Below are 23,832 nucleotides of genomic sequence, written 5' to 3' on the forward strand. Positions count from 1 at the left end.
GCATAGCCTGGTGTGTATGGGCCAGCAGCACCTAGAGTATTCAGTGTGTAGATCTTGGGGGAACATCCCAGATGTAACCATGACATCGGGTATAAATGTATGCACACATCCAGACAGAGTGTACGTCAGCTTCAGGAAATGCTGAAGGGTGACAGTCCTTTATCATGTGAAATGTGGGACTGGTGGAATGGTTCAGTAGCTAAGAACACTTCCTACTCTTACGGAGGACTTGAGTTCTGTTCCCAGCCCCGACGTCAGACAGTCACAATGACCGCTAACTCCAACACCAGAAGGTCCCAGTACTCTTCTCTGTCCTCTGAGGGCACTTGCACACATGTGACAGATACATATGCACAAATAAATTTAAAATAAATCGAGTGATACGAGGACTGGAAAGATGGCTCAGCGGTTAAGAACACTGGCTGCTCTTGCAGAAGACCCAGGTTCAATTCTCAGCACCACAGGGCAGCTCACAACCATTTGTAGCTCTAGTTCAAGGGGATCTGATGCCCTTTAGTGGCCTCTGCAGACACTACACACACATGGTACACATGCACACATGCACTCATATACACAAAATAAAAATAAGTGAATCTTAAAATGAGTGATAGGAACATATGTAACCGAGTAGTATCTTTTTCTCATTATTATTTTATTACTGTGTATTTGTGCACACATGTGTGGAGGAGGTACACATGTAATAGTGTGTGGTGGCTATGTAGAGGTCAGAGGACAGCTTGAGGAAGTTACTTCTTTCCTTCCATTGTGGGTTCTGGGGATTGAACTCAGGTCATCAGGCTTACATGACAAGCATTTTTGCCTGCTGAGCCATCTTGCTGACCTGTATCTTTTCCAGTTTGTTGTTTGCTTTTATGCAAACCTATATTGTTAGGCAAATGCCCAGTGTTTTCGGTGAGCCTGTGATGGTTCAGAATTGAAACCGAAGGATCAAGTTACCGGACTAAGCATTGTGTTAACCGGAGTTCTGGCTGAGACTTAGGGAAAACCATCCATGGTTGTTGGCTAAGCAGAGGTAACTTCTCAGTGCTGGAAATACCTGTTAGTGTAGTAACTAAAAATGTTCCCAGGCATTGTCGGATGTGTCCCCTCTTCCCCCACAAGGTGGCAGATGATCCAGTCCAAGATGCCTGTCACGGGCTGGGAAATGACTCCGCTGTTAACAGAGATTATGGCTCTCACAGAGGGCTGGATTTCGATTCCCAGGGTCCACACCAGGTAGCTCACAACCACTTCCGCTGGCATCTGCACCTGTACACACATACCCACATAGACAATAAAATCTTCCTTGTTTTAGATGCCAGATGTGTTTAAGTTGAGAAACTGGCTCCATCTTGAGTGCTTGATTTGACCTTGGTGGCCCTTTGTGCCTGTCTGCACGTGCAGTGACAGATACCGCACAACGCAGCTCACGCTGGCTCTGGACCTGACTTTAAAAGCATGGCTTCTCGCCTGGCATGGTAGCACACTCCTTTAGTCCCAGCACTCTAGAGGCAGAGGCACGCGGATCTCTGTGAGATCAAGGCCAGCCTGGGCTACATGGTGAGTTTCAGGACAGCCAGGGCTGCACAGAGAAACCCTGTCTCAAAAACCAACCAAGCAAACACATAAACAGCTCTATTCCGATCTGCATGGTTGAGGCCTGTCATCCCCATTCATACTCAGGAAGTAAAAGATGCTGTTGAGTGCGCTCAGGCCTGGAAGCTGTTCAAAGTGGGCTGAGGTGTTCTTGGCAGGTCTCAGTCAAGCTGCAGCACCTCCCCAAAGGTTTTGTAAGAAAGCACACTTCAGCCCCTTGTTCTGTGTTCCCAGTAGACAGACTCCCAGTTTGAAGCCAGAGCACACGGCAACAACCTCTCTGGCCTTGACCTTTAACCCTGCAGCTCAGCAAAGATGAGTCCTCCACTGCCCATCAGTAGAGCACAGTAGGTCCTTTCTGGTGGAACTGGCACGTGTGTGCTCCGGAGATGAGCTCGCTGTGCACTCTGCGCAGAGCTCGCGCTGTCAGGAATGGAGCTGCAATCTGCAGCTGGCTGTTGTGCATCCTCCCCAAAGCCCCAGCTGCAAAAATTCTTAGCCAGAAACCAGCCACGTCTGCTGCTGCTGGGGAGCTGAGCCGTGATGAGGACAGCAAGCTCACTTCCCTAAGCAAATAATCACATGTGCTATGAGAGCATGTTACTGCAGGTCCCTAGAGAGGGGGAGAGCTGGGGAGAACACTGGACACATTTGTCCCGTGTCCAGATTCCCTCTTCCCCGGCTCCAGTGAGTCAAGTGCCAGGATCCCAGTGTCACAGGGCTTTTGGATGTCTCCTCTGTGGGTGTTTTCAGCACCATCCCTAAATAAATGAAAGGTGCCCACTATGGTCCTGGGCACTTGCTATCTTGCTGGCGCCTGCTTAGTGGTGTCTCCTCTTGTTTTTCAGCTGCATGAATACAAATCCTCATCACATCGTATTTTTCGGTTGAACAACATAGCAAAAGCACTTAAGTTTCTGGAAGATAGCAATGTAAGTGTTTGAAGCCCGTCCGTCTCAGCAACGCGAGCTTGCCCTGGAGAGAAAGGGCAGAATTTTCAAGTTTGGTGTGGTGTTGAGGGAAGTATGGAAAGGCTTAAAAGTGTAAATAGCCAGCCCCTCCTGAGCTTAGGGTGAAGGGAAGTTACTCGGAGAAGCTACATTCTGGGATGTGGCCCCAATGTCCTGCCCACCCTGTTTGTGCCTGTGGATTGGATAGGCAGTCTGAGAGAAGGCCAGCAGCTGTTTGGTTTCTAGAGCTTTGGAGTTGATTGCTAGACTATACGTAGCCTTGGGACTCGAGGACATGGCAGTCAGTGTGGCAGAGGGAAGGGCAGCAGCTTGGCTCTGTCATGGAGATTTCTGGGTCTGCATTTGGAACTGTTTCTTGTCCTTCCCAGGTGGGAAGGGGAGTCCCAGGAGTGACAACCCTAAAGCCCCCTCTCACTAGGTTAGTTTCTGGACTGATCTGGGTAAAATGTCTTCAGCTTGTCTGACCAGTTGACACAGAGTGAAGCATTACCCCAAGATGTGGCTCCTTTGAGGTTCTATGTGTAAGACAGGCAGGTGTGCGCTATCTCAGCGGAACGGGCACTGGGTGAAGGATGTCCAGTAGCTCATGAAGGGACCTAGAGAGTCTAGGGTGGAGCCTGGGGAAATCTGGGTACCTGGATTATCTCAGAACCCACTGAAGGGCAGGAAAAGGTGCCATCCTGCTTTCCTGCCCTGCTGCTTCTGGCTACTCTCAGGGAGCCTGGAAAGGTGCCCACCACTGCAGCGTCATCTCATGCAAAATGGTGTAGGTGTCAAGTCTGGGGCTGAGCCACAGCCCAGAGGCAAGTGGAATGGGGAGCACATTCACCACCACAGAGGAGGTGGTCTCTGTCTCCCAGTCGCCACACAGTTGAGAAAGTCCTAGATGTGAAAGGTTCAGAGCATGGTGACTACAAAACACCCCAGTGCACCTTTGGTATCAGAGCCAAAAGATGGAAACAGACCAGGAATTTATCAGCTGATGGAGGCTCAACATTTCCGAGGAATACTTGGTTGTGAAAAATAATTTGGTGCTGGGGTGTGTGATGGCGTAGGACCTCAAGCACAGGCTACAGAGTGACAGAGGCGGAGTGACATGAACGCTTCCTGCTTGATTCCATCCACGTGAAATTTCCGTGATGCAGAAATGGCTTTAGAGGCAGGGCATCAGCGGTGGCTTAGGTCTGGGGAAGGCAGAGGGATGCAGGATGATGATTGGTGGGTCCAGAAATCATGATTGTGGTCCACGGTCTGCTGCAGTGGTGCTCACACAAGCCTGCAAATGCACCAGACCCACTAAGTCGTCTTTATGCTCTAAAAGGGAGGCTTGAACAATGTCAACCTCATCGCAGTGAAGCCATTTAAAACACAAGCCCTTCCCAGCTTCACCTAAGGGCTCCCTCTTTGGGCTCAGGGACACTGTCAGCCATTACTTGAGTGAGGATCAGCCTTGCCTTAGTGTGACCAGGCCTCAGTTTCCAATCCTGCCCTCCCCACTCACCTCTAGGGACTGTGGGGAAATCATACACCTCTCTGAATAGAAGGATCCGAAACAGAACTTTCTTCAGAGAGCTGTCGAGGAAGTGGTGTGCCCACCCCCATTAAGGACTGGGCGGCCATTTTCTGCCACTTCCCTGGGTGACTAACTTGTGACGCTGCTCACTCGTGTTCCATTGTTAGCATTTACTTTCCCGAAGCAGTGTCTACTCTGAATTCCCGAGGAGCCTTATTTGGGAGAGGAGATGGGTGAGGTCTTCAAGCAACTGCCTAGGTTACCCCTTCTCCTTCTGCCTTAGTTGACCGTGAGATGGTCTCCTATTATTAATGCCACACGGGTGAGCCTGGTCACAGTTACCCAGGTACGTCTTAGGCTTCCATCCGAGTGTCTTTGTGGGCCTGGGCTACACTTAGCATTGGGGAGAATCAGGTAATAATTTATGTAAGATGCCCATTAGCCTTGGAGATGGTTGGGGTCCAGAAGAAAGAGCGTTCACGTAGGCAACATACACTCCAGGGCATGAAAAGGGGCCTCAGTCCCACAGAGATGAGGCTGTATGGACTGAGGATCTGCATGGGGTGGAGGGTGTTCCTGCCATGGATGGATCTAAGTGCATATGGTACCATGGGACAGCGTGGCTGAGACTGAGAAGACCTGGCCTCCTGTACTCCACGTGTGAGCCTTTTCCACGCTGTTTACTCTAGCAGCAGCTTGGAGCATTGACCCCATCTTCCCTTTTATTAATTTTTATAACAACGTTTAGAAGTATCCCAACATGGATGCTTGTTAGCTCAGTCCCTTGTCGGTTCCATTTCCTAGGAGGAAGCTGGTGATGGAGAGGGGACAGGATAACATCCCAGAGGCATACTGTGCTCCATTCCCAGAATACACAGAATTACTTAGGGAGCCTTATTTGTCCCGCTTTGTGCCACTGCCTGGATTCCAGGAAGAGCAGGCCTCAGTTTCTCTGCTGGGTCCTTGGTGACAGTGCCCAGAGCTGGGAAGTGGGTGCAGACAGCAACCCAACCTGCTGTTCTGGAACCCCAGGACCAGCCGGTATGCACCCTTCCTCCCCTCCCTTCAACCGTGGGTTGCAGATAACTTCACCATGGGACCAGCTCTGGAACCTCCACTAGGTTACTCAGGCCAAGCCTTGGCTTTGCCACCTCTGAAATGGGGACATTGAGAGCACTGATGGAACTAAATTGGGAAGCCACCTGCAGTAATCAATGCTCTGGAAGGGAAGCCATTGTCATGAAAGCTCCCAAGTCAGCTCTCTAAATCTGCCGACTCCCAGAACAGAAAGGATGATCGCATAACCCAGTGGACTCGTCGGTATTCAGTGTGGCAGAACAGGCTGGGTTGGGGGAAGAGGAGGGGACCCTGTCCCTGGAGATCTGAAGAGTGGCGATTTTATCGTCTGTCCATCCTCAAGAATGGAAGAAGGCTCTTTCCTCCAAGGGGGGGCTACACACTGAAGACGAGGATGGCAGTCCCTTCAGTACCTGCGGTTCACTGGACTGGAATGGTTTATAACCTGCAAACCAGAGGATGTTTCCAGAAAGAACGTGAGGGTAGGAGAGCAGACAAGAGAGCCTCAACAAGTGATTGGTTATGTGGGGCAAGTGATGGCAGAGGAGCACGGACTGAATGCTGGCTCTGAGTTTGATGGCTTACGTTCCTCTCAGTATTGACAACTTCCTTCCTGGCCTCCAGTCTGCCGGCGATGCGCCCGTGTTGTCTCAATTACCTTCTTGGCAGTGACTGTGAATGGCCCATCAACTAGGGAGCTGGGCAGTCAGCCTCAATTAGGCTACCCCAGGCCTAACTGAGGTTGTCAGAGCTCCCAATAAACCGATAAGATCAGAGACCTAAGCCAGAGCAGTTTAACAACCTATGATGGAGAGGGAGAGTGGAGAGAGAAACTGCCGGATGACAATGTCTCTACGTTTTTCCTCCCCCAAGTGTCCTAGGATGAAGTGTGCAGTGTGGGTTTTGAAACGTTACTCTGATTAGCTCACTTCATCCCCCTTGCCCCTGAAGACGGCTATGTACATTTGGGAAGTGTTGCTCAACGAGGAGAGGAAACAGAAGAGAGACCTATCCAGCCTGCATGGCCTCGCTCCCTGCACTCGCTCTGTGGCCCTTTCCGGAGAGGTTGGCAGAAGGCTGAAGCGCGGAATCCAATGCTGTTCACAGAATGAAATGCTGTCAGTAGGCGCTCCATCCTGAGCACACACAGGAAACCCTACATGTGTTAAAATGCAGAATAGGCTTGGTTAAGGGTCAAACACATGCAGCTTAAGATGACCTGAGTTCTGATACTTGATAGCTAAAACGTGTATAAAAAAATACAGGTGCAGTGGTTTGTGTCAGCACTTCCATTTCCCCCCAACCCCATTGGGCAAGATGGGGACAGAGACGGGAGGACACCTACAGCTCATTGGTCAGCCAGTGTGACCAAATCAGTGAGTTCCAGGTCCATTGAGAGACTTTGACTTAAAAAAACCAAATCAGGCAGAGAGCCAGGCATGGTGATACACACCTTTAGTTCCAGTACTTGGGAAACAGAAGCAGACAGACCTCTGAGTTCAAGGACAGCCTGGTCTACAGAGCAAGTTGTAGGCCAACCAGTGCAATACAGTGAGGCCCTGTCTCAAAAAGATACATAAGATAAGATAAAGTAAGTAAGTAAATAAATAAAAATTTAAAAATACAGTGGAGCCTGATAGAGGAAGACAGGACAGCAGCCTCTAGCCTCCGCGTGCACAGATGTGAAGTGCAGACTGTGGGTGTCAGGGACATGCACCTCCCTGACTACGTCCTGGGATGATACAGGTTCACGGGCCACAGGTAGCCTTAGGGGTTCATCAGAAACATCTTTGCATGGTCAGATACAGGTGACATGAACGAACCACCTCCGGACCGGATGTGTTTCTTAGGCTGGCATATATTATTCTGTATAGATGCAGGGTCCCTTGCTATGGTGGGCTCACTATTTCTGTCTTTCTGACGGCTGATGTTGGTGTTCTGAGTTGGTCAAGGGTGTGCTCAATCAGGGGGTTTGGTGGCATTCGTGTGACACACAGCCTTCCTGGGCTATTGCCCTCCCTTTTTGGAAGAGAATGGTGGAAACTTTGCACTCTTTATGGCCCTGGGCAGATTGTATTTATCTGGGCATGTCAGTGCATGCCTCCTGACACACAGCGGTAAGGGAAGTGTCTACATGATAGGCTTGTGGTTGGGGTAAACTGAGTCCATCCTCATAAGTGCTTGTAAAGCTTTAGGGTAGCGTCCACCCACGGGAAGCACTATATGTTTTTATCAAATACAGTTTTACATATTGGGTGTCCCCCGAGAGGTTGTCTTTGGCAATGACAAATAGCACTGGGCAGTCAGCAGCGTCAGGCCTTGGGTGGTGGTGGAGGTGGTAGATGAGACTTCTTGGGGTTTTGCGTTTATCTACTGCTTCTTTCCAGGTCAAGCTGGTTAGCATCGATGCAGCAGAAATAGCGGATGGCAACCCCTCGCTGGTTCTTGGGTTGATATGGAACATCATTCTCTTCTTCCAGGTAAACCTGCTGCTCTCTGGCACACAGTTATCGTGTTGAACGTTGCTCTAACCGCAGAATAGCATGCACACATCGAGGGACACCATAAGGCTTAGTTTCCACGGAGTCAGACTTGGCTATTTTCTGAGTGAGAACCAAGAAGTGGAGACTGAGGTTCATGGTTTAGATACAAAGGCGATCCACAAGGGGAGGGTGTCCAGGGGCGTTGGGGCTGCTGTTGTTCAGAGAGGTACATGCATAAGCACTGTTTGGAGCTATGGATCCCTTTCTGTCTAAGACTTGAACTTGAGCCTCGGTTCCCAAATGCAGCATCTGCAAATGTAGCAGGAGTCACAAGACATGCTCCATGTGAGAGATTCGCCTACTATACCAAGTTTGCACAGGACTCGGTCACTCTAACCCGACTTTCTGAGAGATGCTACAAACATCAGGAAATGTGCTAAATGCCTTAAATCGACCCCAGAGCTTCCTTCGCTCATTCAGTAAACATCTGTTGAGTTTCTTCAGTTTTGCATATGCTAGAAAGACAAGACTCTGTCATCTTGGGGGAGTCACAAAGATATGTGGATTCTGTCTTACTAGAGGGTGCTGGTCACAATTGAGGTGTGAGCAGGGCTTTGTAAGAGCTCTGAGCAGGGACAGCTACCATAAGTGGGTGACCAGAATGAGGAAAACACGAGGAAGTGACCAGATAGTGTTTTGCAGTGTGGATAGGAGTGTGCACTGAGTGATGCTTCTCAGATGTTCTGTGCATACGAATTGCGGGGATGTGGTGCTGAGACGCCATCTGAATCTGTAGGGCAGGCCTGAGCTTATGTATTCCCCTCATGTCAATGCTGGAGAAAGGGACAGCCAGCAACAAGCCCAGAGTGAACAGGGACAGTGAAGGCTGAAGAAGCACGATACATTCTGGGAGTGCCAGGTTATAGGGGAACAGAGATAGTCTGGTCAAAAGACGGGCGTGTGTGCCTAGGCTGGTGATAGCCACGGGAATCTCAGGAGAAGCTTCTCATATACTGAGAACCAGGTCTACACAACCTGTATTCTCCAACCAGGGTCTCATGGATACAGGTCAGAGCTACCTACTGGCCCGGGGTCCCTTGTGAATCACTGGGTCTGATTTGCCCTTTTCTCTCTAGATAAAGGAGCTCACGGGCAACCTCAGCAGGAGTTCCCCATCTTCGAGCTTGTCACCTGGCTCGGGGGGCACAGACTCCGACTCCTCTTACCCACCCACCCCCACCACAGAGAGGAGTATGGCGGTATCAGTGAAAGACCAGAGGAAGGCCATCAAGACCCTGCTGGCGTGGGTGCAGCGGAAAACAAGAAAGTAAGCTGCAACCTCCCCCTCCCCACCTATCGCCTGCCTAAGGTCCACAGGTGTCCACCATGGGTACACCACACCCCCATAAGGCTGTTTCCAGGCCCAGGGAGTGGTACACATGGACCTGAATGGGTAAGGTGCATCAAACTCCATCTGCCAAGGTGCTAGGTATCCACGGATCCTATGATTCACATAAACCATCAGAACAGGAATGTGATGTGCTTTTCCAGTTTGTGTGTGGTGTGTGCATGTGAGCGTGTGGGGTATGCACACACATGGGCACGTAGAGGCCAGAGCAAGCTTCAGGTGTCTTCCTCTACTGCTCTTCATATTATCCTCTTAAGACAGAGTCTTGCCGGGCAGTGGTGGTGCATGCCTTTAATCCCAGCACTTGGGAGGCAGAGACAGGTGGATCTCTGTGAGTTCGAGGCCAGCCTGGTCTACAAGAGCTAGTTACAGGACAAGCTCCAAAGCCACAGAGAAACCCTGTCTCGAAAAAAAAAAAAAAAAAAGACAGAGTCTTACACTAAATCAGAAGCTTGCCATTTCCACTAGGCTGGCCAGCAAACTCCTGGCATCCCGGTCTCTGCTCCCCAGGGATAGGCTTACATACACGAGCAGCTGTGCCTGGATTTTTGTGTGTCCCCAGGTTTGTGCAGTCAGCACTCTTGCTATTTTCTAAGCCCGATTATAGCAGGTCTTCCATCAGGCTTTTACTGGCAGATCTTGGGCCTTAGTCAGAGGTGCCAAGTTAGTGTAGAGGAAGCCACACCCACTCGGGGACATCGCAGCTCATCTGTGTACAACCTAGGTGGTAGCTGCTGGTACCTCACTTACTTGTTCAAGCTTCCCCTGTTGAGTGGCCTTCCAAGACAGTTGTGATAGAACTGGGGAGATCAGCTTGTACCTCTCCTGACAGCCACTTCATACATTTCTGCACACCTCCCAGGGGCTGGGAAGAGGCTAGACCTTTGGGGAATTGAAGGAGGGAGTTGAGTGTGAACGATTAGAATAGGTTACTATGAAAAGACAGGAAATGTTTAAAAATAAATCAAGCCAGAGAGTTCATTGCCGGGGCTAGCGCGAGTGTGAAAGAGAGTTGGCAGCTGGGGAGATGGGAGTGTTCTGTGGCCCCACTGTGGGTACCCGTGCGTCCCTGCACTTGGGCAAGTGCATGTGGCAGCTGGTGGCTTTGCTTGATTGACAGTCCTACTAAAGATTGTCTGGATGACTGGCTGTGAGAATGTAGTCTGATCAGGTCACTGGGCCAAGGCTGGCACGAGCTCTGCCTAGGGAGTTTGAGACCTGTTAGGGGTCTGAAGTTACTTCTACATTGGAAGCATTTGGAAGGTGTTACATTTTTGTTAATTCCATGAGCATAATAAGACATGAAAGGAGGGACTCTAAAGAGAATCCGCACCTGGCAATCATTCTCTTCGTCCCTCACTTTGAAAGTTATGTTTTTTGGGCCCGGGAGATAGCTTGGTGATTAAAACACTTGCTGGGTGAGCACGAGGAAGAAAGCTCATATTTACAGCATCTGCAGGCTCCGCAGCACCCGTCTGTAATACCAGAGCTCAGAGGGCTATGAGTGATCCCCAGGGCAAATTGGCTAGCCAGGTTAACCACGTCAGTATGCTCCGGGTTCAAGCGAGAGACCTTGCCTCAGTGAATACATTGGAGAAATTAATACAATTAAGAAAGACTACTTGATGTTGGTCTCCAGCTTCCATATACGTGCCCCTCCTCCATGTTCAAACACACACACTCACATGCCTACCACACATACATACACACGAGGGAAAAAAGGTTGTGATTTTGTCTTCATGGTGCTGGTGGCTGACACTCATTGTGTGCCTTTTGTATTCCTGCTCCACACACCAAGTTCTGCTTTAGATGAGGCTATTCTTGTGAAAACTTCACTCTTCCCAATCACAGTAACCCACAAGGTCATCCTGTGTTCACTCTGTTTTATAACTAAAGTGTTAGAAGCTCAGAAAGGGTCTGTGCCCAGTCAAGGTCACTGAGGCAGAAGCATGGAGGACAGCTGAGATAGGAACTTGGACCTTCTTGGCTCGGTCTGTAATAGAGCACATCCCCCTGTACCCGCTTTCCATTGTCATGTGATGTATGCAGCGTAGAAATCTCTTTCATGTATTTAGAGACTTGGGAACCAGGGTCTGGTTGCCTTTTGGTATAATGTGTACCTCCTGCTCCATTGGAAGATTCTCAAGGTGGCCCTCGTGATGGTCAGGGCCGGGGTGTCGGTGTCTTCGCAGGGTGACATAGCACAGCACCTAGCCCCCCTCAGGCCAGCCAGCGAGGCTGCTGCGTGCAGTCCTCCTCGTCAGGCTCCTTTCCTGACCTGGGTAGTTGCTATCCCTGCTACTTTCTGTCAGGTATGGTGTGGCGGTCCAGGACTTTGCGGGCAGCTGGAGGAGCGGGCTGGCTTTCCTGGCTGTCATCAAAGCCATTGATCCCAGCCTGGTGGACATGAAGCAGGCTCTGGAAGATTCCACCCGGGAGAATCTGGAGAAGGCCTTCAGCATTGCACACGATACCTTGCACATCCCCAGGCTCCTGGAGCCGGAAGGTACAGTGACCTCTCAGTCCTTTAATTATTATTATTACAAATGTGCCATCTGCTCTTCCAGGTAGAAAACACAGAAAAAAAAATAAAAGCCTAATGAAGGAAAAATATTATTTTCTATGTTATAGTCTTTTTTCTGTGCATCTAATTATAATATCATTACATAATTGACATCGTTTAGGATACATATTTTATCTCTTTTTTCACTCATCATATGTAATATCAATATTTAGCTAGTATATTTCTATAATCCTCCTGGTTATATATGTATATTGGCTGCATAGTACCTGTAGTACCTCCATATTTGAGTCACTGAGGTTACGTCAGAAGTGATCCCTTTCGGGGGGTTGAAGGCATAGCTCAGCGGCAAGTGTGAAGCCATGGCTTAGATCTCCAATGCTGTAGCTGGAAGAAAGAAGGGAGAAGAGGAAGGAGAGAGAAAGAATAAAGGGAGGAAGACAAGGGAAGCAGGAAGGATCATTTTTGAATACAGCATGACCGTAAACATCTTACTTACCCAGCATGCCTTTGGATAATCTCAAGGACCAGTTCCCACCTGCAGAATGACAGTTAGGGGACTACACGCCTTTCGAAGGTGTGCAACTCAGTTTTGTCACCCTGCACTCCACCTTTGGGACTCCCTGCAGCAGGTTATCATGGTCACCAGATGTGCTTATTCATGGGCCCAGCATGAGCTGACTGCTCGCAGCGAAGGGAATCAAAGGAAAGAGGGGCAAGAAGTCCTGAGTGTGGGGATCCAGGTTCTCCCAGCCCAGTTCCTCTGTCCTTCAGCCAGCTGTGGGGACTTTAGCAAAGGCAATCATCCCCATTTTCTGAGCCTAATTTCTCCGCATGTGTGCCTTCCTCGGCCAGCACCCGGTGGTCCTATGGAGAAAGCATGTGTCTTGCTAATGGCCGTGTCTCTCTCAACAGACATCATGGTTGACATGCCGGATGAACAGTCCATTGTGACATATGTGGCCCAGTTTCTAGAACGCTTTCCAGAGTTGGAGCCTGTACGTTTCTTTCCCTTACTTTTAATTCAAAACTATGTGTTTTCACTGGGTCCCCAGGGGACACAGCAGGGGCTTAGGCTGCGTCATTCTATGTGGTTGGTAGCAACAAAGGGACCTCAAGTTCCTTGCCTTACTTTAGTTTCTAAACCATCTGTGACACATCAAGGTCTCAAATGGGACAGAAAGCCAGTCACATCTCACACATACTTCTTCCTGTTCCAAACTTGATTCAGGTGACAGAAGTTCCCTGTCATCCAGACGTCACTCTTATATGCCCAGTGGAACTTTCTTAGTCTTTAATATAACTTTTGTGTTTTTGCTTTTTTCTTTTCTTTGTTTCTTTTCTTTTCTTTTCCTTTCTCTTTTTGCTTTAAGTAGTCAGTAGGAGTAGGCTTTTAAAGGAAACTAAAATATATTTTATTATTACTGTTGTTTTGGTTGTTGTATACATTGTAGGGGAAGGTCAGGGGGTGTGTGCATAGCAGGGTGAGTGCATGGAGGTCAGGGGACAGCTTGTGGGAGCGGGTGGGCTGAGGTCCTCAGACTTACATTGCAAGCACCTCTACCCTCTGAGAGTGCCTTCTGCCCCTCTTCAGGTCCGGCTTCCATCTGTGATCATTTTCCTAAAGAATGTCTTTTGTAGTTTTTTGCAAGCATAAGCTGGTTATTCTAGAGCCTTCCTTGTCATAATTTCCAACCCTGAGCCATAGTGGGTCTACATTTTGGTGATTGTTGCCTCCTTGTTTGTAGACTTCTTTCTACTCGCTTATTCCTTCCTGAATTTGGTTTTCTTTCCTTGGTAGAGACAGTATGCAGAATAAGAGTAGCTACTGAGGCTTTCTTTTTCTATGCTGATCTGTCTTCTGTTGCTATGACAAGATGCCAGATGCTAGAAAACATATAATGAAAAGAGATTGGGGCTGGAGAGATGGCTCCAGCTGAATAAATGCACTTGGCTGCTCTTACAAAAGTTTAGTTCCCAGCATCCACATGGCAACTCCTCAACCATCTGCAACCATTTTCCAGGGTGGGATCTGTCACTGTCTTCTGCCTCTGTGGGCACCTGGCAACACATGGTTCACACATACACACACACCACACACACACACACCACACACCACACACACACACAGGCAAACATTATACACATAAAAATAAAAATAATAAAGCTGGAGAGAGAGATTTGACTCAGCACCTTAGAAAAGGACCTCAATGGGCAATTACAGTCAAAGTGTGTGTGAGACAGAGAGGTCACATAGCCAAGACAGGAAGCCAGAGAGCCCTTGGATCTTTAGTCTTCAACTCTGAACGTCAGCTTTCGTCTGAAATGAAACTGGGGTCCTAGGAGAAGTTTGTCAGTTCTTTCTGAGGTTCAGAACTACCCTCCTGCACTAAGGCCTCATCCTTTAAAGGAGGTCCCTCCACACCCTCCTATAGCCACACTGGATACCAACTTCTAAACACGTGCACCCTTGGGGAATACAACAAGCAGGGGAGATAGCCTCCTCCTGACCCGAGATGGGAGTTGCTCATCTGACTGTTTCAGGAACCTAGAAGCCGTGTTGGTGCTAAGTTCAATTTCTGCCGTCTGGGTTGGCATTCTTGAGGTCGGTCCACTCTATCCCTGCACTCCCAGAAGCCCAGCCAGCCCTGCAGTCCCCAAAGACTTCTACCCTGCATTTCCAGTCCTAGCCTGGCCTCTCACACTGAAGATGCCCCTGGGGGGAATCCATCATGAGACTCTGGTGAGAGTTGCTGTTAGACACCACTTCTAGCTTCAGCTTTCCTAGTAACCCACATGGTCAGTAGGAAGGGTGACTGGTCTCTCCTTACCTCAGGCAGGCAAGCTCCTTCTCTGGCAGGGTGAAGCGGCTGAGGTGCTCCTCACTGAAGTACAAGCCCAACACCCCATTGAGTGCATTGATTGTCTCTTTGCACCTGTAGTTTCAAAAAATGTAATTTCATGTTTTTAATTGACCTGGGATTTTGCATCTCAGCAGGAAAAACCTCGTTGTAAAGTGGCTTTTGTTGTTGTTGTTTGGGTTTGTACTACTTGAAGGTAGAACCTGTGATTTCATGTTATCATTGGGGGGGGTGTCTTGCAGGAAGAGTTTGTGAATCCAGACAAAGAAGCTCCCATCGAGTCCACCTTTGTCCGAATCAAAGAAAGCCCTTCTGAAGCAGGAGAGGCCGGGTCCTCCTCCTCAGCGAGAATGGAGAGCGGGCCTACAGCTGTCAACCATGACAAACCAGCCACCCGCCCTCCTGCCAAAAGTCTTCGTCTGTGACCTAGCCTGAGAGCACGAAGGGGTTTCTGTCCTGGGTGGCGTGCCAGCCACAAGTTGTCGGACAGCGCGATCTGAGTTTATGCACCAGATTATTGACCAAGTCCTCCAGGGGAGCCCAGGGAAGGAAGACCGGATCCAGCACGGAGCCAGCTCCAGAATCTTCCATTTTATCAAACCAGAAAGGACGGCCGGAGGTCCAACTCTTTGCCCATCAAGAAATACCGTCCATTTTTGAGGCTGACTTGCACAAGGATGCCTCATGTAGCAAAGACCCTTTCTACAGCTCAGACTTCCATCCGCTTTGAGGGAGAGCCCAAGGGCGGCAAAGGATCTGTCTAAGCAGGATGGTCATGGTTCATTGGCTGAGGTTGCCAAGGAAAAGAAGACAGACAGGAAGACTGGCCAGTGCCTGAAACTATCCTTAGACAAGGGCCCGGAAGACATTGTTGGTGTAGATGGCCGTGCCCCATCATGGATCAGCCTCCTCAGGATGCCTCATTCTGTAATGGCACTGTAGAGACTCAAGCTAGCCAAGGTGAGAAAAGTCCTTCTCCTCCATCCCCTGGGGATCATACAATCCTGGCCACGCTCCACTGAACTCAAGGTTTCAGCTGCTGAACTGTCGAGCCGAGGGATAAAGATGACTATTTTGACAGTTGCAATCCCACTGAAGGCTTCCAAGTTTAACAGGGACCTCGCAGATTTTGCCTCCACCAGCCAGGCTTTTGGTGAGGATTCCTCACCCCCTGAAAAGACCCCTGGGGAGGAAGAGGGGCTAGAGAATAACACTGAGAAACCGGGGAAAAGGAAATCAAAGTCTCCCCATGCAGAGACAGAGTCACCTGAATCCCAGTCGGAGGCTGACAAGCACGAGCCTCCTCCCAAGGGCCCGGAACAAGAAGATCAAGACCATCCTTCGCCCCTAGAAGAAACGCCTGCAGATAAGAAACCCGAAGTGTATGAAAAGGCCAAGAGAAAGTCCACCCGGCATCGCAGCGAGGAAGAAGGCGAAGCAGAAGGCCTCTCCGGGGTCGGCGGAGAAGTGCTATCCAACCCACCAAGTACCAGCGTCAGCCTGGAAACCCTCAGGAGTCACAGTGAAGAAGGGCTGGATTTCAAGCCTTCTCCACCACTCTCGAAGATCTCCGTCATCCCCCATGACCTGTTCTATTACCCGCACTACGAGGTGCCCCTGGCTGCAGTACTGGAGGCTTATGCGGAAGGTGGGGAGGATTTGAAAGGCGAAGAACTAGGGGAGCCCGAAGAGGGCTATCTCCAGGATTCCAGGGAGGAGGAGGAGGCCCACAGCTCCCAAAGCAGCTGCAGCTTCTCCTCGCCTGTTGACAACGGCCACCCCAGCACCGGTGACCAGGCGTCCCATGTTGATGGGACTTCTGAGGGGCCCACATCAACCTCAAGACCTGGTTCTCCACCCTCTCATGAGGGAAACCAAACAGAGGGAAACCAACAGAGGGAAACCAAAGAGAATGGTCCCGTGGAGAGCCAGCAGGTACTTGAGGTTTGGAAACTAAGAGCTTCTCCCTCTGTAAGTCTTCCCTTACGAACCCATAAGCATAGAATTTATTTATTTTTCCAAGAGACTCCAGCAGGCACTGCCTTGACACCCAGACTGGAGCTACTGCTAATATTTTGCAACCAGTCACCCCACTGATCTTATTCCAATCCATACCCTACTCAAAGGGCTTCCAAGAGAACAAATGAGATTGTCTGTGAGAGCCCAGCAGAGCAGCAGGTGATCATTTAAAAAAAGCCATTAATGTTGAACTATCAGGTCGTCTCCTACAGCCCATAGACAGGGCAAACTCACATTGGTATGATTCTTTGACACCTTGGCTGTGTTCTGGTGACTCACTGTGGATCGCGTAGACAGGCACGGGGGCACTCATTCTAATCTCAAGCAGCTGAGCACACACTTGTCAGCCTTTTGTGTCTCTGCTCTGTCAAGGAGGGGGCAAGAGGGGACAGGTGCATGGAGCCTGACGTCCCAGTGAGCAGGGAAGGTCTTCATACAAAGAAATACCTTGCAGTCCAGGGAAGTCTGGGTGTGGGGAAAGGGGGTGTCTAAGCTGGGACGCAGAGATGGATGGGAGGAAGAGGACCTGAGCTCAGCTCCAGCAGTCCACTTGCCTGGCAGCTCAGCCGTGGTTCTCAACTTGTGGGTCACAACCCGTTTGGGGGAATCAAATGACCCTTTTCACAGGGGTTGCATATTCAGATATCTATCTGGCAATCAGATAATTGAATTACAATTCACAACAGTAGCCAAAATTTACCAGTTATGAAGTAAGGCAACAAAGTAATGTTTAAGGTTGGAGGTCACCACAAACATGAGGAACTGTGTTGAAAAGGCTCCCCGAGCATTAGGAAAGGTTGAAGAACCACTGGCTCATGCCCTTTGGAAGGAGCATCATGGGACCAGAGACATGGCTAAGTAGGGAAGAGAGGTGTGCGCAACACTGCCTCAAGCGGTGCACACAGAATGGCAACTTGCAAAGGCCATCCGCAGACGGGAGATTCCTCGAACCCAGAGAGGCTGGAGAGTGTGCGGAACAAGCTAACTCGGATGGGGGACATTCCCGATGGCCAGAATCAAGCCGAGTGAAATGGAACCAGCTTATCCAGATCAGCTCTGTCTCTGACTTCATACTTTTTCCTCTGGTGTTTCACCTCTTAGCTCTCCCAGTTAAGTTTTGAGTTCCCCACAGAGGGGCCCCTAGACCCCAAGTGTCATCTCGTTTTCCCCCACCCCCACTTCCTTAGCATGACCTTTGACACACTTTCCTCTCCCACCTGACTGTCCACCCTTCTCTGCCTTCCTTCCAGCAAAGTCAGGTTCTTTTGGTTCCAAGACACCCATGCCCTGCGTGGTCCTTCCCCTCACAGCATTTAGCAAGTGGTCATTCACCCTTCAGAGCTCTGTACCATGGTCACCTCCTCCCAGGTCCTGCCCTAGCAGAGATCTTTGCTGTCTTAGCTGGGGCCAACCGTACTCCGGCAGTTCTTTCCTGTTTCCATGGTTTTGGTTTTGGGGGTTTGTTTGTTTTGGTTTTTTGAGACAAGGTTTATCTGTTTTTTGAGACAGGGTTTCTCTGTGTAATCGCCCTGGTTGTCCTGGAACTCACTCTGTAGACCAAGGTGACCTCAAACTCATAGACATCCACCTGCCTCCGCCTCCTGGGTGCTGGGATTAAAGGTGTGCACCTCCATCACCGGGCTGGGATTTTGTTGTTGTTGTTGTTTTTCCATCCCAAGAGTAAGTGGTCTCTGTATTTATCCTTGGACTCTAGAGACCAGTGTGGTGCCGGAGCAAGTCTGTTAACTGCAGGGGGTCAAGTGCATATCGCTTTGGGAATGAAACAGGAGGATAAATGGGGAGACATAGCTGGGCATGAGTGGTACTGGGAGGGCTGAGAAAGCTTACATTCTGGGGGCTGCAGGCAAGGGTGTGTGGGGAGCCCCCGAGATGCTTAGGATTGAGACGGCACCCTGCCATCATCAGAGCTTGCTGTGGTTCAATTTGCTAATCCAGGACAATGGGGGAGAATTCTCAGTTCTTCTCAACCACAAATGGCTATTTGGGACAGGGCAGGGAGCAATGTGCTCCACAGATGTAAGGCAGATGGAGAAGAGGGCTGGTGGGTGGTTCCAGAGGTGCCAGACACAGCTGTCTCCTTCCCCTGGTGCTGAGAGCCACTCCATCCACACACTTCTTCACACGTGGGCTACCAGTTCTGCTCAGCAGTGCCTCCTGTGGGAAACTGACAGAAGCCAGCAGGGCTGGACGTGGCCTTCAGTGAGATCTGATGTCTAGGCTGGAGATGTGCAGGACAACTGGAATAAGTCTCCAGGTTGCTGGGGACAAAAAGCTATGAAGGGCAAGGCAGGTAGGTGGGTGAGCATGCAAATCGCATCCTGGCCTTGGCCTTGGGTGAGCAGCCTATGGAAATGCAAGTCCGGCCCTTCATTCTTTGTTTTATTGGCTGTGACAGGCTCTCAGGTACTCCAGGCTAGCCTCACACTAACTCTGTAGCCAAAAATGACCTTGAATGTCTGACCCTTCCATTCTCGCCTCTGAGTACCATTCTGCTAGGCTTATGCAGTGCTGGGAACAGAACCCAGGGCTTCTTTCTTGCTCGTCAAGTTCTCTACTAACCTAGCCACATCTTCAGTGCCTGGCCCTTCATTTTTATAGGCTTTCTGCCCATAGTTGCCAAAATCAGATTGAGTGCCTGATGTGTGCCGAGTGTTCGATGGGTAGTTAAGGGTGGTTGGGGCAGCCCTGGGTTGGAACCATATGGTCGTTCAGAATAGTTAGAATCTCATCCTGCCCCACGTCTTACCGGTGGCCAGCGGGGAGCGGGGGCTAAGGGAGAGAGCAACTCAGGCTTCTGTCCCCAGCTCTGAGCACAGCCCTGTATCCAGAGGGAGCAATATTGACACCGTCATGGCTCTGACCCATAGCCTTGCTTGCCTGCTGCTTCCAACCCCATTTGGCACTTTGGTCCCCAAGCACAGCCCCTACTTCACCCTGGGAATGTGCAAAGTCCATGGGGTGGAGAGCCCCGAGTCTGTCTCCTACCAGAAAAGGAAAGGCTGTCTGAGCAAACCAAAGACTGGGAAAATGGCAAGTTTGTCCGGTTCTGATCGTTTAAAAAAATAATAATAGCATAAACAAGATCCTCTCATCGTTTCCCCTCTAGGAAAGGTCTCTGCTCAACCATGAAGGATGCTGGCTAAGAGCACTTTCAGTTCCTACCTGGAGCTTTGTTCAGGGTAGCTGACCTGGCCTCCAAATTCCTTATCTGGCCCCTGATGAGCAGGTTCTCCCTGTTGTTCCCACACTTCTAGATTTCAGTGGGGGCATGGCTGATGGCTATCAGGTGCTCAGTGTGACATCAGTCAGATAGTCCCCTTCCCAGTAAGGACTAGATGTGGCCCTGTGGTCCTTCCACCAAAGGCACAATGTCAGTGTCCTCCCAGAGACTCTGCATTTGCACTTGGCCAGCTGGCTCAAGTTCAGTCATTGCCTGCTGTAAGCCTTTGCCCTCTAAGGGGTCTGCTGCAGAGGGAAGAGGGTGGTGGTGACTGTACCCGTCTGAAAACTGAGAGGGTGAGGGTCAAAGAGAGACAGTCAGTGGCTTAAGGTCAAGAAGCTGAGTTGGGCAGGGTTTCATATCACTGAGCTTCTTGGCTCCAAAACTTGCTGCTTTTCCTCCATCGATTCTCAGCCTTGGATCTCTACACAAGGTGCAGGAATGGGTTGGGCTTCTCTCCTGGGCCATCGACATAGGAAGGCATTCCTAAGAATTGGAAGGGACACTGGCTGGCTTAGAGTAGAGCCCGGGTAATGATGTCATCTGCTTCAGTGGGGAGTCTGACCTGTATTTTGGTTATTTTGTATTCTAGCCCCAAGAACCCCCAAACCCGGAACTCCCTGAAAAGCCATTAGAAGAAAAGTTAATGGAAGCCTCAACTAGCAGTAAAAAGAAAGAAAAAAGGAAACATGTGGACCAAGTAGAAAGCTCATTATTTATAGCCCCTGGGACTGTCCGCTCCTCAGATGACCTTGAAGAAAACCCCTGTGAACACAAGGTCCCTTCCAGGTATGTCATTGAGATCTTCTCACTGAGAAACTGAGGCAGGGGCTTGCTCTCTTAGGGTGAGCAAGCATCTTGAATAGACAGTGCGTCATTTGGGGGTGCAAGCAAAGCCCAAGCCATGGATATTGGCTGAGGAGAACAGACAAGGAAGTGTCCCTGTCTCTGGGCGTGACGTCGGGTTGGTCATGTACCCTACATAGAGTCTGGTCACTGGTCACAGAATAGGTAGCAGTTACCTCCCAGTTCCTGCTGCCCAGCATGCTCAGGAACACTATGGTTAAGGATGCTGTGGTGTGGATAGACCTTGTTAGCTCAGACCTTGCAGCAGCTCCATTGTAACAGGTAGCACTGAGGTGAGCTTACGGGAGGGCGTCCTGGAGCCTCCACCTGCTGGCCCCAGGGTAAATAGAACTTCTGGGAAGCTCGAGGGTACAGCGTGGGATCATTCTCTGGATGCCTCTCTACTATACATGCCTTTCTGGTCACAACTCAGTTGGAATCCCTGCATAGCTTTCCTCTGGCCTAGGAACCCACAGGACTCCCTAAGCATTCATGTGTGTACTCCACATCTCTGGCCCTGGCCTTCTACCCTCCGTTGGGTTCATACTTTTCTTTAGGCTCCATCAAACTGGAGGACTGTCGCTCTGCATTCAACTCTGTTCCCTGGATAGCTCCAGCTCAGCCTCTGGGGGCAACTCCGTTACACCTCCTCCAAGCAGATTCCTGGGATTCTTACGAGTTATTTTTGATACACTCTTGTATCATAGCATCTTTGTGGTTTTTTATCTTAATAGAACATTTATTTCTTTATAATTTTTGGCAGCACTGGGGATTGAACTCATAGCCTCATATATGCTAGGCGAGTGAGCTAGGCTACCAAAGAACTACTTCCCCAGCCCTCTTTTGGCTTTTTATTTTGAGGAAGTGTCTAAGTTGCCTAGGCTGGCTTTGAACTCACACACTAGCCCAGACAAGGCAAGGTGTGGCCCTGACTTGCAGTGGGCACTCAGCTCTTTGGGTAGATGAATGTATGAATGACTGGCTCTGCTTCCGCCTGTCTTCTGGAGGTCAGGAGATGGATCCTCAGCCCCTGGTTTGTGGGAGAGTGAAGAGCAGTGCTCACCCTCACTACAAGGCTCACATTGATGGGCTGTAAGGTAAAAATACCTGGGAGAAAGTGTGCTAAAGCAGAGCTGAGAGACCATTCCCTCCCCCCAGGAATGCGCTGTTGAATTAGGAAGCATTACCCACACATAAGGGCAAGAAGGGGCTCTGCAGCACCCAGCACTGCACCATGGAGGATCTGGTTACTCTGGGCACTGCTGAGATCTAGACTTCTGGGTACCTTTTGACGCTGAGGTTGCATTTTGCTTCATGCCTGTGCTACGGTGGCAATGAGGAATATGTGATACTACCAAGGCTGACTTACAGGGTCTTTCTGAGATTATATACTCAGGCCCAGGACCAGGCTCCTGGAAGCCACGTAGTGAGAAATTGCTTAAAGGAAACTGAGATGACATTGTGTCATCAGGTGTATAGCACCGACCGGACACCTAGTTCTGCTTGGCAGCAAGCCAGGACCCAAGGCATCCTGAAGCAGATGGCGTGATCCATCATTCTGCATATGAGGATAACACTGAACAGGGATGTCATTCCCAAACTCGCATCGACAGCTCTCAGCAGGAGCCACAGTGATGGCCAGGATTCTTCTGCCCCTCTTTGTGGGTATCAGCTACTCAGAAGACCAAGGGACATCCCGTTGGCCTCAAAGATTTGGGCATAAAGTCAGTCTCTTCTGTAGGAACCGGAAAAAATGGCGGTATTCCCAAAACTGTATTGGCAGAAGTAGTCACATAGCAAGGAATACCACATCGCAAGAGAAAGTCCAGCCTCAGGGCTTGGGCCCAGCCCTGCCCTTAACCTGCAGGGGACTGCAGATGAAGCCCCAACCTCACAGGATGTTTGTATATAAAGACCCCAGTCCTGGCCCAAATCTTAGAATTTTTAGAAATATGTGGTCTGTTTTCTGCTAAAAACCCTGATTTGCATTTGGGTATAGATGAAGGCCCAGTGTCCTGTGGCCACACCTGGCTGTGTGCTTTAACAGTATGGATGCGTAGGTACAAGCTGTCCTCTGGATCTTGAGCTGTGCTTCCAGCGTGGGGTAACTGTGTGACTGGACCCCTTGTGCCCTGGGGCGGTACCCCATTCACCACGTGTTTTGCTTTTCAGGAATAGCCACAGTGACTCCAGCATTACATTCGGCGACCATGCTAATAGGTCTTTGGAATTGGTTAGTATGGAATTTCTCATTCTCTATGGCCCCCTGCTAATCGGTACCTTTTGATCCATCCTCCCTCTCCCAGCCCTGAGCTTTGGGATTACTTGACCTGCACCAACCTTACACTGGGATAGAAGACAGACACACTTGAAACCATGTTAAGCACAGTCCAATTGGATATCCAGTTGGGGCAAGAAGAGGTGTAAATAAAGCATTGATTTCAAAGCCCAAAGGCCTCTTTGTCATAAAAAAACAGACACTTTCCCAACTCTGCACCCACACCTAGAAAGATCACAGTCAAACTAAGGGTGCTCCATCACTAGAGGATCCTTGTGACATCTGCAGGTGCTGAGACCTGCAGTGGCTCTTACTTCAGAGCCTGTCTAGGAGGTGGGTGGGTCTCTTCCCAGTCACCCTCGGGCAGGGAGGCAAGGGTGGTGGGGAGGCAGGGCGGTATCTCTTGTTTGGCAATTTGATTTTTGAAACTAGATGTCTGCAGTATCGAGAAAAGCGTGGCACGGTCGGCTTTGTAAGCTTAAACTCACCTTGTTTTCTGTTTCAGAGATTTCATCTTTACTAATTGGGTTGCGGGGTTTTGTTTATAAATTTCACTGTAGGACCATTTTAGCTATGTTCAATTGAGGAACGCAGCCGATCTGGATGAGCGGAGAAACAGAGTGTTAAACAGGTTGGTGACCTCATTCCATGAGTTTGTGGGGTTTAAATATATATATATATATATATATATATGTATGCAGTATATATATGTATATATATACATATATGTCTTTATTTAGATACATGTATATATCTGTACATATATATATGTACATATATATATATATAGAGAGAGAGAGAGAGATACATTCGTGTGTATGTCTGTGTGTGTGTGTCCTACCTCATAGGGGCCTTTAAAAAAACTATGCCTTATTTATCATGCTATTAGTTATTTGGGAAAATAGCTAATTCCAAATGAAATGAATGTAAATTGATGGGGGGAAGTTAGATCTTGAGTTCGGGCAGAGGGGCAGAACAGCTCAGAATGTGTGATTGAGACGATGGGTCTGGGTTCTGA

General features: G+C 49.6%; 1 protein-coding gene across 1 annotated transcript in view; it reads left to right on the top strand.

Annotated features, from left to right (window-relative positions):
• Clmn (calmin) overlaps positions 1–23,832 on the top strand; it is a 92,692-nt gene that overhangs the window by 67,139 nt on the left and 1,721 nt on the right. The window contains 17 exon segments of the mRNA XM_038335746.2: positions 2,445–2,528; positions 7,545–7,637; positions 8,777–8,967; positions 11,361–11,554; positions 12,485–12,567; positions 14,673–14,753; positions 14,756–14,833; positions 14,836–14,976; positions 14,978–15,028; positions 15,030–15,074; positions 15,077–15,151; positions 15,154–15,315; positions 15,318–15,509; positions 15,511–16,365; positions 20,283–20,479; positions 22,709–22,769; positions 23,375–23,445. Of these exon segments, the coding sequence (XP_038191674.1) occupies positions 2,445–2,528; positions 7,545–7,637; positions 8,777–8,967; positions 11,361–11,554; positions 12,485–12,567; positions 14,673–14,753; positions 14,756–14,833; positions 14,836–14,976; positions 14,978–15,028; positions 15,030–15,074; positions 15,077–15,151; positions 15,154–15,315; positions 15,318–15,509; positions 15,511–16,365; positions 20,283–20,479; positions 22,709–22,769; positions 23,375–23,445 (2,654 nt within the window).

This window comes from Arvicola amphibius, chromosome 7 (assembly GCF_903992535.2).
Source record: "Arvicola amphibius chromosome 7, mArvAmp1.2, whole genome shotgun sequence".
In the NCBI taxonomy this organism is placed as follows: Eukaryota; Metazoa; Chordata; class Mammalia; order Rodentia; family Cricetidae; genus Arvicola; species Arvicola amphibius.